General features: G+C 38.8%; 1 protein-coding gene across 1 annotated transcript; it reads right to left on the bottom strand.

The window, feature by feature from the left end:
* Positions 1 to 240: 240 nt before the first annotated feature.
* Positions 241 to 15361, bottom strand: LOC133985772 (solute carrier family 4 member 11-like). The gene is made up of 19 exons (XM_062425478.1): positions 15319 to 15361; positions 14268 to 14363; positions 13609 to 13652; positions 13008 to 13227; positions 12799 to 12880; positions 12499 to 12622; positions 11741 to 11950; positions 9755 to 9839; positions 9497 to 9622; positions 9206 to 9319; positions 6879 to 7011; positions 6492 to 6565; positions 5576 to 5837; positions 4732 to 4838; positions 4236 to 4401; positions 3878 to 4051; positions 3174 to 3369; positions 2676 to 2845; positions 241 to 1529 (listed from the first exon to the last, which is right to left on the bottom strand). Exons 1-19 carry the CDS (start codon positions 15320 to 15322, stop codon positions 1463 to 1465), a joined length of 2454 nt encoding a protein of 817 aa, XP_062281462.1. The 5' UTR covers positions 15323 to 15361; the 3' UTR covers positions 241 to 1462.
* Positions 15362 to 16056: the final 695 nt, after the last annotated feature.

A 16056-nucleotide genomic window follows, 5' to 3' on the forward strand; every position in this document is an offset into this window, starting at 1 on the left:
ATGTACTGGTGAGTGCACATATGTCATCAGCTAAACCTGATCTCAGATGGTGAGCTTCTACTGCCATCTATTGGTGGGAATGTAACTTTAATAGCTTTTACATCTGCCAGTCCTCTCCGCTCAGTTGAGGGTAGCATTGTGCTGATGTTGTGTGTGATGTTATAAATTGAATTGATGTATTTTGCTTTAGAAGTGGAATCGGTGCAGTATAAAGAGAAATATTCATTCAGTTCCTTTAAAGGGCTTTATTTGTTTTAAAACAGTTGGTTTATTCTCCACATAATAACATACTTTATCATGTTATGTGACTACTTAAAATAAAAGTAGCAGTTTTTCACATCTAAAAGAATGGGACATGAATCTTGGGAAACCTGGCTTCAATGTGATTGATTAAAACTTTACTGATGTGGGATGACACTCCACTCTGCATGTTTAAACAGGGAGGAATTCCTTTTCAGTCAGTTTATGATTAATGGATTTTTTGCGTTGGTGAAATTACTTACACTGAAATTTCCATACCCCAGATCACCTCATCAATGTTACACTTGAAACTCATGGAGGACACAAACCAAGCAGCTCTCTATTAAACAAATGATGCCTAAAATTATATTAGAAAAAAATGTCTCTGACATTAACTCATACACCTGTCATTTACCAGTTCAAGACAGATGTATGTCTGTGCGTGTGTGTGTGTGTGCGCACATGTGCACATTTTTGTCACCTCATTGGGACCTTTTCCAGTATAAACAATAACCTTGTCAGAACCAGTAGTCCTAATGGGGACCAAAGCCTGGTCCCCATAAGGCAAAATGTCATTTCTGAGATCCTGGTTATGGTTAGGGGTGGGGTGTGAATTGGGGTTACAGTAGGTCAAGGTTGTGCATGAATTATTTATGAATGGGTTAGGCTGTCCACAATGAATAGAAGTCAAAGCAAACTTTTGTGTGTCTGTGTATGTGAGTGGATACGACTTAAGTCACTTTCAGGGACGCAAACCAGACTTAAGACCAGCATATTGAGGACGGCTTATGCAATTGAGGATAAAAATCACAATTAGTAAAACGGTTATTTTTGGGTGGTTGAGTTTAGGGTTAGGCAGGTAGTGATTACGGTTAAAGTTAGGGTACGTCTCAGTAGATGAATATAAGTCTATGTAAATATCCCAAAAGTGACCTAACAATACCTGTGTGTTTATGTGAAAAGAAGCAAAAGAAGAAAATACTATATAGCTGAATACAATGTAGGAATGTTACATATTAAAGTCAGCTACACTAACGGTAAATGAGAAAGCAAATGAGGGGTGTAAATGGTCATCCGACCACTTTTGTCACCAGTAGAGTGCTTGTATTGAAATCTTGCAGTCCAAATGCACTTCATTCAGTCATTAACAATCAATGACTTCTAAGTCTGTTTCCCTTGCACTGGAGGTAATGAATCTTCTCATAAGGTTGTGGCTGTTGTTCTACATGTGCTGGGCATCCATGATATCCAGATACTTAGCGTCGATTACTTTAGGGAGCAGAATGATCCTGAGATAAAGCAGAGAGATAATACATGATGCAGTTAGTGTACTGTTTAACTGAAAACTGTATTTAAAAAGTACAATCCTTCAAAGAACTAACATTTGAATAATTTGTCAACAACCAAAATACAAAATTAATAATTATGTAGTCACTATGATTTATAATTTGAGTGTAATGCCAAACATGAATAGAAACAATGTTTTTGTGCTATAATCTTTAGCAGTTTAATAATTTGGGGGGACAGATGTTTGGAAAAATAATCAAAATCAAGGCAACAGAGTGAAATATATCATGACTTAGTCGTTTGTGTGGGTCAATCCCTGAAAATTCTCGTTCCTTCACTTTCAAGTCAATGCATTTTTTCCTCCTTCAGTGGTTAACGGTCATTTCCTTCAAATTCCACATCCCCAGTTTAAAAAGACTTTCCATTTAAATGTATAGTCTCCAAGCCCAATCTAAGATAACCCAGATATCATGTTATTTTCTTTTTTTCTGACTGTAAAAAGCTTTCTCTAGAGCTGCAGAAGGTTTTATCCAACTGTTTTCAGGCAGTGATTGAGCAGAGCACTGCTCTGCTCAATAACTCTGTTTGATTAGTAAACCGATCTTTGTGTGCAGAATCGGTGAACCATCTCTTTAAAAACATCACAGCTTGGATCTTAACTTAAAAAAGTGTTTGCACACACTCTAAGTACTGTGTTGGTTTCCATGACACCATTCTGCTCCCTGTAAACCTTCTCATATTCCAGCGCACACCAGGACACTAGGAGTGACACTATTTTATTAACAGATTAAATTAAAACAAAAGGCGCAAACTACACATATTGCATGTTGTTTCATCATATTTGCTCTGTGCTGGATTGCCATTAGGTGTGACTATAAATAATCAGGTGTTGATTAATGAATCCAATAGGTTAACATTCGTACACATCTCATTTTCCAATGCAAATTCACTTTAAAAAGTCAGTATTAATAGGCAATAGCAACTATTATTCTACTGTACAAAATGTTATCTAAATATTAGATTTCCATAAAATAATGAGATACAATAAATATCATAGTACAAAATACATAATCAGAGAAGCACTGCTGTGAAAGGAGTATCTTGAGTTTGTTTGGACCACTGTGCCCTGTTGGCCTGGGTCATCTTACCTGATAGGGACAAGCAGAATCATCAGGAGGGGGAACACCATCTTCATGTAGGGCAGAGGATACATCCCAAAGGCGCACAGGATGATGAGCTGGATCATCTGCAGCCCTGTGAAGTAGTGGACCTTCCTCTGAGGCACCCGGCGAATGTAGTGCGTGGGAGGATAGGACGTCTGCACAGAGAAGTGGGAGTATAAAATGTTTAAAAGCTGCTTTAAGTGTCATTTTGCTTCATATTTTGCACATTTCAGCTGTAATAAAAAAGATTTTTACGTTGTATCTGCATAAATTACAAGCTCATAAGAAAAACTGATTCCCCTATATTTGGTCAAATTAAATTCTGGTTTGTGTTTTTGTGCTTTCTCTGCTCATTGAATCAGAGTTTTTAATAATATCTTGATAATGAAGTTCATCTTAAGGACTGCTGCCATGTGAAATGTATGACTACTAGCGAACAGGCCAACCAATCAAACCACAGTCTCTTATGTCCTTCTCACTCACCTGTTCCTTTAGCAACAGGGCCATGCGGTCCACCATCTGGTTCCCATCAAGTGAAGTGGCTGCGATGTAGAGGAAGAGGCCGTAGAGGACAGGCTTGGGGATCCACTGCAGAGGGATGGGCAGCATGAATGCGGACAAGCCGATGAGGATGTTCGCAACAAGTGAAGTCAGACGTGTTTCCTTTACACTGACAATACTGATGGAAACAAAGGCAGAGAAGAGCAGTGTCAGGATCTTCATGCACCTTTCTTATCTGACTAGAAAACATATTAGTTACCATGGAGTGTTGTTTCTCAACCTTTTTAGCCTTTGACGCCCTAAAATAAAGTAATGTTTGCTTTTTTCCCCTAATCCCAATCATTTGAGGGGCTCCAAAGAAGTAAAAGTATTCAGCATTTCACAAAAAAAGTGGAAACAGTTACAAAAAAGTAGAGTAACTGCAAGTGACTTGAGCTGTGAAGAATAAACCAAACTTTGATCTATTTGTAGTCAGTGGACCTCATAGTAGTTTTTTAAAAATGTAGTAGCTAAAATAAATGTACCAACTTCATTTAGATAGGTCAATGTCACTAAATAACCGTTTAAATCCTTGATGTCAGCGTTTTGTCTCCTATTTTTAGAGGATTTAGACAAACTGCTGTTTTCAGAAGCACACTGGATGTCTTTTAAAACTTTTTTTTCGTCCTTGTTTTAACTTCACTCACGTCGAGTAGAGGTGTCCGTTCTCTACGTGCTGTTCCACCTTGGCCAGCTGACGGGCGTGTAGGGAGGAATGTGGGAAGGCAGCGTGCATCCATGGCAACCCGAGACAGGACATGAGGATGTTGATGAAGCCGGTCAGCATTAAGTCCCAGTGGAATGCTGTCCCTTTTAGCAGCCTGGTACAGACATTCACACAAGTGGGTTTTCAGTGAATAACAGGCAAAGGTACTTCTATTCTTATTCATGAGCCTCAAATGGAAACATCAGAGATGATGTTTACAGATGATAAAGAAAATAAAAGTAGATTGGTACATTTCTTGACATGGTTTGACAATTGAAATACACAAATTAGGGTCTTACTTGTGTTCTGGTACATGTGTAAGTGAAATGACAATATTCTGGTCTATGAAGATGAGCAATGCAAGGAGAAAACCCAGCCCCGCAGCACTTAGTGTGTTCATTCCAGTCAGCTTGTCAAATGCAGGATATTTGAAGATCGGGCCATCGTGGACACTGAACATAGGAACTGTCAAGATAGCATAAGATATATAGAAAACATAAAATAGAATATAGACATCTCAAGTTTTTCACAAAAAGTTGACGTCAAACCCTTGATAAAAGAAATATGTCAATAATGAACTTTGATGGTGGTAAGCTTTCTTTTACAGGCAACTGTGTCTTTCACACATTGATCCAGAACCCACACTAGGTTTAAAGCCCACTGGAAGCATATATTTTCCTTTTTTTTTCAACAGAGGATTTATAAAGAGTGAAAGGTGCTCTGTACCAAAATTGTTGCATCAAGTCTCAAGAGAACTCTTCTATCAGTTCTTTTATTTGAGAGATCTGTACTCACGCTGTATATCAAGGAAAAGGTAGGAGCCAATGAAGGAGAATATCACCACAGAGATAGGCAAAGCGCAGTCTGACACCACCTCTCTGATTGTGCCATTAAGATACGGGCTGTGGGGAAAAGAAGTAGTGCATATTTCAACATGGTGCAATTCTGATGTAATACATCCTGCAGGTAGTTTTACTACCATATTTACAGTAGTTAGTCTCTTAGCTTGAAAAAATAATCCATGTCAAATGCTGAAAGTTTGCCGCTGAGGGGAAAGAAGGATGACATCACTGGAGTCAGATGTGGAAATGTACAATGTCGGAGTCACATTTATCCGCCTCTTGTATTACATTATTATACCTGAAGGGTGCAAAGCATTGTACAAGATTTGTAACATGGTGCCTGACTCTTGGGATGTGAACATTTCCTCTTTGTCAGATCCATCAAGTTTCATGCAAGTTGCAATATGTACATTTACATGCAGCTACTACAGGCAGTGGGGGAAACTAAACTAATTTAACACCCAAGTACTGTACTTAAGTACAATTTTAAGAAGCTTATTGTAGATACTGTTCTCCAATTTTGTTACTTGCAACTTAAACTGTGTGTTGATGAAATTGTCAGATCCCTTATTTAAATAAAAGTAGCAATACCACAATGTTAAATATACTCCATCACATGTAAAAGTCTTTTTTCTTAAGTATAAGTAGTGGGAGCAAGATTAACTTTAAGTGTTAAAGCAAGTAACCAGTAGGCTGTAAAATATCCCAAAAATTAACTGTTAAATACATGCAAAATACTCCAAAAATGTCCCAGAAATTAGTAAAAAATGAAGGCACCCGTAAAATAAAGCAAGTACCTCTTCTTAATGAGGTAGAGGGCATAACCCAGCCACAACGTCCCCAACATGAGCAGCAGGCAGAGGATGGGCCTTTCTCTCGTGCACAACACCAGAGACTCAGGCAGGAAGACTGATGCGTGTCCCATCCCAGTCTCATTATTAAGCCCTGGCGTGTGTTCCGTCTGGTTCTTCATCTTCTCGAGAATCTCTGTAATCTCCTGGAGTACCAGCGTGCTGTTTGTGGTAGCCAGTATGGGCCCGTGGTAGAAGTACTGAAAAACTGTGAAGTGTGGAGGAAAGAAGAAAGAAAAAATTACACTGGGGACAAGAATGAGTATTTCCAGAAAAGATCCAACATAAATATTCTTTCTCTAGGACAGGACACATTAAACATGCTTGTCGTGTCTAGAAAAGATGCCTCTGGCCCATTTTTGTTATTACATTTATGTCCATTCAAATTCATATTGCACCACTTTTTCAATATAATTCTCTTTTACATTGTCATTCTTTCAGACAGTGCACTACATTCAAGCATTTAGGTATTGCACTGCATTCAGTTTGGTGTAGTTTAGTTGCAGCATACAACAGCCTTAGGCTCACAGAGGAAGGAAGAAAGCTCTAAAGAATCACCATATGCTTATTTTTCTCTTTACTTTCCTGTGATGAACTCTTGTGAAAAAGAAATAAACAGAAGCAATGTGAAAGACTACAGCACATTAGCATTATAACACAACACACAGGGGTTCTAGTTTGATTTCATGCTTGTTGTTCCTCTAAAGACTGTATGATGGATTTGTAGATTTGCCAGGCTACAGTACTTATAACAAATTGTAGACAGGACGATGTTAGACATACCCCTACAGTGAAGCAAAATTGCTCTGCAGGAGAAGCATTCAAAACAAGTTAAATATAGTTTGACCTTGATTTGACTTACTTTTGACGGTGCCTTTCACTGCATCCCCAACAAATGCAATGGAGATGAACAATGCAATGACTTCTTCTGTTGAGCTGTGAGATAATGGAAATAAAGAAGCCATGGCGTGATCATTCATGTTTTATCAAAACATGTTTTTTTCATGCCAGCACAGCCATAACAACCAATTCAAGGGGAAATGATGGTGAAGATAGCAAGAGTCTTGATGATTATGGCTGAAAACAGGAAGTCATAACAAATTTGTCTTTTCTTATCAGTGACCTCACTTTAGTGCATGGCCTCACTGTTCAGTATTTAAGTAGATTTAAAAAAAATGTTGCAATATGGGGGCTTCTGTCTGTGGTATGTTATAGTAACAAATATTTGAAAGAGGTGTTGTGTATTCACCGTTTGAACAGTTTCATCAGCAGGCTGACATTGAATAGGCCTCCAAGGATGAGGAACAAACTGTTCCATAAACCGATGCAGGCGTAGAAGGAATCAAAGTCGAGGTCATAGTCATCGCAGATGCCCCTGATCACTATAGAACATACATAAAAACACACAGACGCAGGCACATTAGACTGCATTATGATTAACAACTATTTCACATCATCTCTCCTCTTGCACTGCTTGGTCTACACTACAATTGGCAGAGCGGTGTTGTCTGTCTTTTTTATATATATAAAGAACTACTCACTACACACTACGCTTCCTAAAGTCCCCAGCAATACACCTGCCAGGTATAGCGTAGGTTGGACGAATGGTTCTCGAGACTTGTGAAGGACATACATACATACAAACAGACAGAGATTTCTCAATTTAGACAGTCAGGCACCCATGTGAGCATTGAAAGAGGTTTTGCTGGCTGTAATCATTCATCCCTTTATAGTGATCATTAGAAAGGATCACGCCAGCTATCAGGCAGTTGTGTCAAATGCCAGATGGGCTGACCCACCCGGCGACAGCAAGGCCACCAGCAATGAGGGAAAAATGTGGGGAAAAAATTCAACCCGCTGCCGCATTTCACTCAATGTAGGAGCAGTCCAAAAATCATCATCAAATCAGACTGAAAGGGTGGAGTTTGAATCGAAAATAACGCTAGCCTACACAAATGGATTAAAGGACCCAAAAAGCTCAAAAGTGGAACGGAAAAGGTCAGAGTGAGAGCCGAGTTCGCTGAAACCCCGCCCCCTACCAAGTGTCACCTGTCAATCAAAGTCACCACCTCTACCAGAAACATGGACGCTATGTCTGAGAGCTTTCTGCCGCTAGCTCGGCCGCTAGCTCGGCGGCTAACTGGCAAACTGTAGACTGTAGTAGTAGTAGTAGTGTTAGATGTAGTAACCACTAGGCAAGTTAACCACTGAGGAGAAACAAGTTAAAAGAAACAACAAGTTAATATGTATGCTGCTGTCATGCAAAATCCTGTTAGCGTTAGCATGCCTAGCTGCAGTGATAACATTACCACTCCACCGCCAAATGAAGAGGAGGAGGAACGAGTCTGGAGAGAGACCAAGAAGAGGAGTGAAAAGTGCATGGAAACCTCCAGCAGGTGACATTTATTTCAGCTAACATTAGCTCATGTGGTCCTTACCTACATCTTGAAGAGTTCATGCTTATGACTACAAAAAAATACACTCTTATGGCTTTGGAAACCAGTGGAATAATGGACAGGATGCAGAGAAGAGCGCACTGACAGTTAGTTAGTTAGTTATTCTTTGGCACTATTTTAACGTGTTAGTGCAAGGACAATGTGGTAGGGCTTGGACGCACAGACTGTGTGGGTGTCTCCATGCACATCTGCAGCTTTGGTTCATATATGTGCAGCAGTGCAACATGCATACAAGATTGAGTGAAGGTGACTAGATAAAAGAGTGTGGTGATGATTAAATAGCCTACTATTTCATCCACATCACTGCAGTCAGTCCGTTAACTGACTAGTCTGACGTTTGTTAAGCTGCGTTCAGGCCAAAAGCATCTGACGCAAAAAAAATCGCTTGAATCGCTTCTATCGCGGTGCTTGATCATAAATATACATTTTTGGATCATCGCTTCATTCGCGCTTGTGACGTCGGGAGAAACTCGCCGCTGATATGGATTGTAGCACAAGTCCGCTGAGATCTGGGTTGCCGATATCAGTTGTCAAACGACTAAAATAAGAGCGCCCCTTGTGGTGCCGACTTTTCCTTTAGGCCTTTCTTGGCTATTATTTATTACATTATTTAATGAAACCCTGTAAGTGCACCTTCGTTTAGGTGCCAACTTGATAGGCTACATATTTCTTAGCCTATATGTTATATATAGCCTGATATTGCTTTATGGAACTCATGAGTGGGGAAAAATGGGGATGGTCCAGACGAAAAAGACTGTGAGGCTGAAATATAAACACTTGATTTGACTAATTTGGAAGACTGAAACATCATATTAGTAAAGCAAACTTTTAAATACATTTTTGCATATTTTCACTTTCACTGAAAATGCATTATGCAACATCTGTTAATGGTCAGGAGGAATGATTACAGCAACAAAAACATGTCAGTATTTTTTTTATTTTTTTTTACATCTGACAATTGTTTTAGGACAGTATAAAATGGGAACCTGTCCTTTTATACTCTATGTACAATGTTTTTTCTAATTTTCCTTTTTTTTAATCTTAATGTGATCCACAGATGTATCCACATATTACAAATATGGCTTCTATCCCCTTTAAAAAAAATACACTCAATACACACCGCTTATGAAAATGGCCAACGGTGCAGTGGTCAGTGGTATAACAAGTGGCGAGCCAGCAAACAAAGAATAGATCACTCCACCAATGCTCTGTCCAACAATGGTCTTCTGAACATCTGTCAAAAAGAAAACAAAAAAAACTTTAAAGTGTTTGGGAAAAGCTATTTGACATCTGAATCACATTATTCTGGGGTTTATTTCCAGCATACTTTGGTACACTTCCATTGAAGTAATTGTATTGCAGTATAACAGGATGTTCCAGATAAAGACAATAACGACAGACAGGTCCATACCTATCTCTCCCCTGGTGCTTTCATCGTTCAGTGAGCCAAAGGCAATGGCAGGCAGCAGAATAGCAATGTAGAGGAAAATGGCAGTGGTAGTATACTTCAGCAGACAGCGGTCCTTCCCTGTTATACCTTAATGAATTATATTCAAAGGGTTATTTAAAATATAAAAACTTAACCAACCAAAAGACGGTTTTATAAAAGAACAAATGAATGAAAACATGTGCCCACTAAGAAAGTAGCATTACAAGGTAATGTTAATACCATCTGTGAAGTCTGATGGGTAGAGAGGAAGTCTCCGACGGAGGTCCTTGTAAACTCCATAACCGACCTTGAAGAAATCTTTGCACTGTTAAGAAAAAGACAATTCAGTCAGGAACACTTTAGTCAGTGGGAGGGAAGGAGCATACATACTTTTATATGGCTAGATTGAAAGTCCTGTAATGGGACTGTAGAATAAAACATTTTTTTTACTGAAATTGTACTGAAATTTTCATGGAATGTGCTGTTGAGCGAAGTGTCCAGCAACTGGTGGAGCAGCGTAGTGATTGTTAAAGGTCTTTAACATTGAGATGTGTTTTAAAGGGGATGTATCATGCACATTTTCTGGTCTACAGTATATTTATATTCTGGGGTTCTACAGGTATATCTTTGCCTGATTTACAGTTAAAAAAACCTCCTTATTTATCTGATACTGGACCCTTATGCAGCCCCTTAGTTCAGCGTCTGTCTGAAACAGGCTGTTTTTACTCCTGTCTCTTTAAGGCCCCCCCTTCCCAATGAGCCCACTCTGCTCTGATTAGTTAGCTCCTGGAAGCTTCCACCAACTCTGGAGTCTATGTAAACTAACAGTAATTGTAGGATTTCACCTCTTTTACTTGTTCTTTATTTAAAATGCCAATTTCTCAAATATATATGTACATGTTTGAGCACAAATCCGATCTGAACTATGCAAGTGGACAATGTGAACAACCTTAGCAAGAAAGGCTGTGGAACAGATGGACATTTGAGGCTATGTGTGAACAATCTGATGTCAGCATGAACATGAAGTAGAGGAAACATTGCAAATGGAGAATTCTGAAGCCCTAGCTTTTGACTTTCAGGAAGCATTTTTATATATGTTCACCTCAAGTTTTTGAACTTTGACCATGTTTAACATGGACATCCAACTTTATAACAGTATTAAAATGACAGAAAGTCCCAAAAAGCATAAGATTTCCTAAAAAATGCAATATATCAAACTTGACAATTTTAGCGCTCAACACTGGGGCTCTAAAAAAAACCCTCTTACAACCCTGGAAAGTTATTGCAGTGACACTTGTTTTATCCTGTGTCTCAATTATTGTGAAGGTAACCAGAAGAAAAGCATTATTCTTGTTGTACAGTATTCTTCAAGAAATGTTCCTTTACAGGTATTTTATTGGCCAGCAAAACAAATGTGTCCAATGAAGTAGCCTCATTGGAAAAACATGGCCTTCTCCACAATTTGCATATAAATAATAAAATAAACAATGAATACTTGAGGAAGACCATTGCTGAAACCCAGTCTAAAATTGTCCATTGTCTTGTTTTTCTATTATATAATAATTGGTAAATAGCTGGTTTCGAAACAAACCAACATTTAAATGCTGTTTTGAACTCAAACAGGCCATCAGGTGGAACTAAAACCTGTTGTTAACTTTGGCCTTTTACAACCTAATACATGCTTTCTCTGGAGGCAGTATTTAGGTGTTCCCTCTTTTCCAAACCCCTGCTGAGCACACACATTTCCTCTTATTTTAAACACTGGACATAATGAAGTACTTTATCATTACATGGGGCTGCACACATTCTGCTGCCAGATCCATGGCAGACCTGGCAGCTTTTTTAGTCTGTTGCCCAGCTGCCTCTCATTCCTCCGGCCGGGCTGATAAAGTGTAGAAACAGGATAATCAGATAATCTGGCTCAACTACTTCATTTTACTACACCGCATCTTTATATGCCTGGATGGAGTTGGAAAACACAAGGGTGGTCCCCACATGTGGAGAGACCTAAAAGTCTGTAGGGAATCTAAATGTTGGTTTTACAAGTGAGTATCCTTTGCTGAATGGAGGTGTGTTTCTTTTCCAGGTTTATCTTTTTGGGTATTGCCACTATTTAATATATTTTACAAAACACCAAAGCCGTGTTTGTCATGTAGCCTCTTACTGATATTTTTATGATAGCACAGAACCAACAAGCTGCTGTCAGAACATTTACTCTTTCCACACCTTAAGTGATTTGCTTTTGCGTGGATCTGAGTCCTCCACCTCCTCTACTTCTGGCTTCTCAGTGATTATGGAGAGCTGCTGTCGCTGGTAGACCAGCTCTTGTTTGAATTCCTCCTGCGTCTTGGCCTCCAGAAGCTTCTGTCTGAAGGAAATGTCGGAGAACATTGTGGCAAATGTTCTGCCGAGTTCAATGGCCGTCTTGGTGCTTTTCTGCAAAAGACGATGTTAAAGAGAAGTTTGACAGATCCAAAAATATATAGCAAGATTGTGTGATTGTGCCTGGATGTTTGATGTATTGCATCACTAATTTGCATTTTTAAGTTAACTCCTACTAAATGGTACTCAATATCCTTTTTAGCTCTGCTAGCAGTGTTGCTCAATGGATGGCTGTCTGTTGATCAGTCTGTCCACTACTTTGGTTCAAAATATTTATAAATATAAATGTTACAACAACTATTAAATCAATTTTCATGAAATTTTGTAGAGACATTTGTGTTCTCCTGAGGTTGAAATACATTAATTTTGGTGATATAATAATAAATGTATATAATATCATAGTATTAATGATCTCATAATGAAAATTGGATGTTTTATCACTTTATAGTATTTTTGGAAAGAGTAACAGTAAGGATGAGGGTATGGGTGACATTTTTGAAAACTCCTAGTCGGAATCAAACTTCAAATCTAATACTATAAGGCTTCTTCCTCAGTGAAGTAAATAAAAAATAAAAAATCTGTATGGAAGACCTGCACCATACCGTTCTAGGAGGAGCCAGGATGAGGACAACATATCGAGCCTCACAGCAGTTGACTCCCCAGTTCTGTGGCCTCTCCAGACGGGCAATGCAGATATGACGTCTCTGTAGTGTCCTCACATTAGAGCTGAATTGATAGAAAAATGATAAATGAATGCGCGACTGTATCAGCATCGATCAAGTCATCATCAAATTGACAGAGATTTCCAAGACTCTGTTAAAAAAAATGCATGTACTAAGCTGGTCCCTGAAAAAACTAGTCAATTAAAGACTGCACATAAATCTTATTGGAGATGAACTTACAGAACACAAAGCCAGGACTGCTGGTAACGAATGCCAGTAGAAGTAGCAGTCACACCCTGAATGGTCTCTGACAGAAGGTGAACTGTGGGAGCATAAATAACAATAAACACAAACAAATGACTAGTCAAGATAGCTTTTATGTATCTAGAGGTAACAGTACATAAACTAAATCACCAGTTTCTAATATTGCTCATTTCATTTGTGCTTACCGTTAAACTCCTTCCCTCCTGCGTCTGTGAACAGCGAGTTCATGACCACGTCCACATCACAGCCCCCTTGTCCGTCCTCCGCCACGTGGGTTAACATTCGTCTCAGGACCTCGTCCAGAGTAGCAGCTTTCTCATCCAAGAGGATGCTTGCCTGGGCCAGGAAGCTGTCCAGGTCTCTGTGGGCACGAACTTCATCCTGGAAGTTCATTGGCTTCACATACTAGTGAGAGACAAAGCAGGAAAAACTGAGTTGGAAGGGAAGTTTGATTGCTGGTAAGGCAAAGTTGTGCAAACAGATGAAATGTTAAAGGTTCACTTTGTGATTTTCTTACAGTGCCAAACAGCAGCACTAAATCCCCACATGTCCTTCCCTCTTAATGCAGACACTTTATTTATCATTTATCGCAGTTCTCAGTCAACAGTGAACTGGATAGAAATGTAGAGGCGAGCTTTGAAACATACATTAGAAAGAACTGTTAGAAATAATGGATTGATCTTTTCTGGGCTGCAAATTCAGCATAAAACAAGTTCAAGAAATGCAAAATGCTTTTTTTTTCTGTCATCGTGTCAATGGAAGAATGACTGGAAAAATGGATCTTACTTTTCTTGTTGTATTTAAAAGCCCAAACCCAGGGCCTTCAGGATCTGTGAATGAAAGCAACGTGTACATTTATAATAAATAATAGGCTAATAATAAACTTTATTTATATAACATCTTTAAAATAATTATGAAGTGCTTTACAAAGGGGAAAAAACACCATTAAATGAAATGCAGCAATTAAAGAAAGAGAATAAAATACCCAAAATGTAGTAAAAGAAGATATTAAACAATGAATGAAATGCTTTTTTGCAGTTAGGTTTAAGGACGTGATTTAAAAGATGTCACTGATTTTGCATTTGCACTTAAACTCACAATATCTTTATGTGAACACACTGCAATTGCTCACTGCACACTCACTTTATATTTCTATAGTTTCACTTCTCTTTAGTATTAATAGATAATAAGGAGCACTAGCTGCCAGCTCATGTCCATGAACTCGGTCTCAGTTGTCCTGACTCAGGAAATGAGAGCCAACACACATGATTTCCTAATTGCAGAGGCAGCAAATTATTCCCAGACAATGAAAGTCACTATAATGATCATTTAAAAAACATAAAGTTAAACATAACCTGTATTGCTGTACATTGTAATGAGCTAATCCTTTGTATTTCTAATATAAGTGGCACCACACACATAACATTCAACTCATTTTAACACACCTGACACGCTGATCTGGATTTGGTTGTCATAGATGTGATCCTTGTGAGTGACAGGTAAATCCTGCTCATAATCCTCCTGTTCCCCATCCTGCAGCTCTGTGGATTAAATAGATGATCAGAGCCAAGTCTCAGTTCATGTGTGACACTGTTTCTTGTGAGAATAGCAGATTTTGCAGCCGTGCTTTGATAAAATTGAGTGAATCACATTAAATAACCAGTAATATTTAAGAAGGTTTCATAGATCAGCCAAACAACGCCATTTGCAGCCTTGTTGTGAGATAAAACTGTTCTTTGTATCAAGGTTACAATGCTTTGCTAGTCACATTAACAGTGTCTCCAGTAGGGGACAATTTATTTTGCCCTCCCACCACTCCGCCATCTGTTGACAAGCACACAGCGAGAGAGAGAGAGAGAGAGAGAGAGAGAGAGAGAGAGAGAGAGAGAGAGAGAGAGAGAGAGAGAGAGAGAGAGAGAGAGAAAGAGAGAGAGAGAGAGAGAGAGAGAGAGAGAGAGAGAGAGAGAGAGGGGGACCCATTAAAAATCCCCCTCAAACCAGACCTGCAGCAATATAATAATAGCAGCTCCTCGTAAATTCCTTCATTGTTATAGAAGATAAATATGGCATCTCGGGTGCAGGTTTTACAAGGGGAGAAGAAACAGCCTAAGAATTAGAGAATTAACCTTAACCCTTCATGAGCAAAGCTTTGTGCTATGATTATTCCCTCTTCCTATCATTGACTCAGAGATCATCTGCCTCATTATTTACCCATTAATTAACCTCTCAACACACCAGCGAAGGGACTGGCTGTGCTCACCAGCATGTGAAATGGGTCATCAGTGAGAAGCATTGGCATTAGCATAAATAACTGTTGCAATACATTTCTATGTGAAAAACTACTGTAATCTCCCCTCGTACTGTATCCTGAAGGGGAACCCCTGAATAATGTTTTCAGTGTGTTTGCAAAGCAGATCATACTTAGTCAAGAAAGAGCATGACCCATGCTGAGCAAAGCAATCAAGGTATGTACCATGTATTACTCCAGCTACTAACCCATCTCTTGGAAAACAAATCCATTCTTGGACCTCCCGGCTGATGGAGCCTCTGCAGGGAGAAAAAAACAAACATGATATTTACTTTTTTTCCCCCGCCCTTTTTTGTGATAAAGTCTTTTACATCAATTGTTTCATTATTCCTGCAGTGATTTGTATCCATTTGCAAAGGGGCTCTTTAGCACTTCAACCACATTATGAAAATGTTAATCATGTGAAATAAAAACAGTTATGATGGTCATATCAGAGTACAGAAAATAAAAAATTTAAATACCCCCTCTAGAGTTTTAAATACACTCTGCTTTGAATAATAATTTCTTTCTTTTATGGTTTTATGCCATAAAAGTTTAGTTGCCTCGTTACAATAGTTTAAATGACATCTGCTCCTCCTCCATCATTGAAAAATACAGAATCTATGAATTTGAAAATATATTTTATCTCTGAAGTTTAACTGCTGGATGTCTGCTACTTCAATGAAACATCCATTCTCAGTGTTTGTGCACTGCAGGCTTCAAGTTTTCACATCACACTTGTGTAAGTTCTATACTGAACCATGATTGGCTCCAAACTAGTTGTGATGTCACAAAAAATGTTTGTGGTTACATTTGTTTAACGGAGATTGAAGGTGAGCACAGAAAAAACGCTCCACTTTCAGCAGATGAATGTCAAAACAGCCTCTGGTGTCATACTCATCATTCTGCACAGTGAAGCTCAAACAAGCATAACACATTTCTGAGTG

The sequence above is a fragment of the Scomber scombrus genome, chromosome 9 (assembly GCF_963691925.1).
Source record: "Scomber scombrus chromosome 9, fScoSco1.1, whole genome shotgun sequence".
NCBI classification, from domain to species: Eukaryota; Metazoa; Chordata; class Actinopteri; order Scombriformes; family Scombridae; genus Scomber; species Scomber scombrus.

What these genes read in the sequence shown, in the direction of transcription:
- LOC133985772 (XM_062425478.1), bottom strand. An exon ending in GCAAAAGCAAATCACTTAAG is followed by an intron (nt 9,840 to 11,740) that starts GTGTGGAAAGAG and finishes TTTTCTTAACAG; the next exon opens with TGCAAAGATTTCTTCAAGGT. An exon ending in CTGATGAAACTGTTCAAACG is followed by an intron (nt 6,566 to 6,878) that starts GTGAATACACAA and finishes ATTATCTCACAG; the next exon opens with CTCAACAGAAGAAGTCATTG.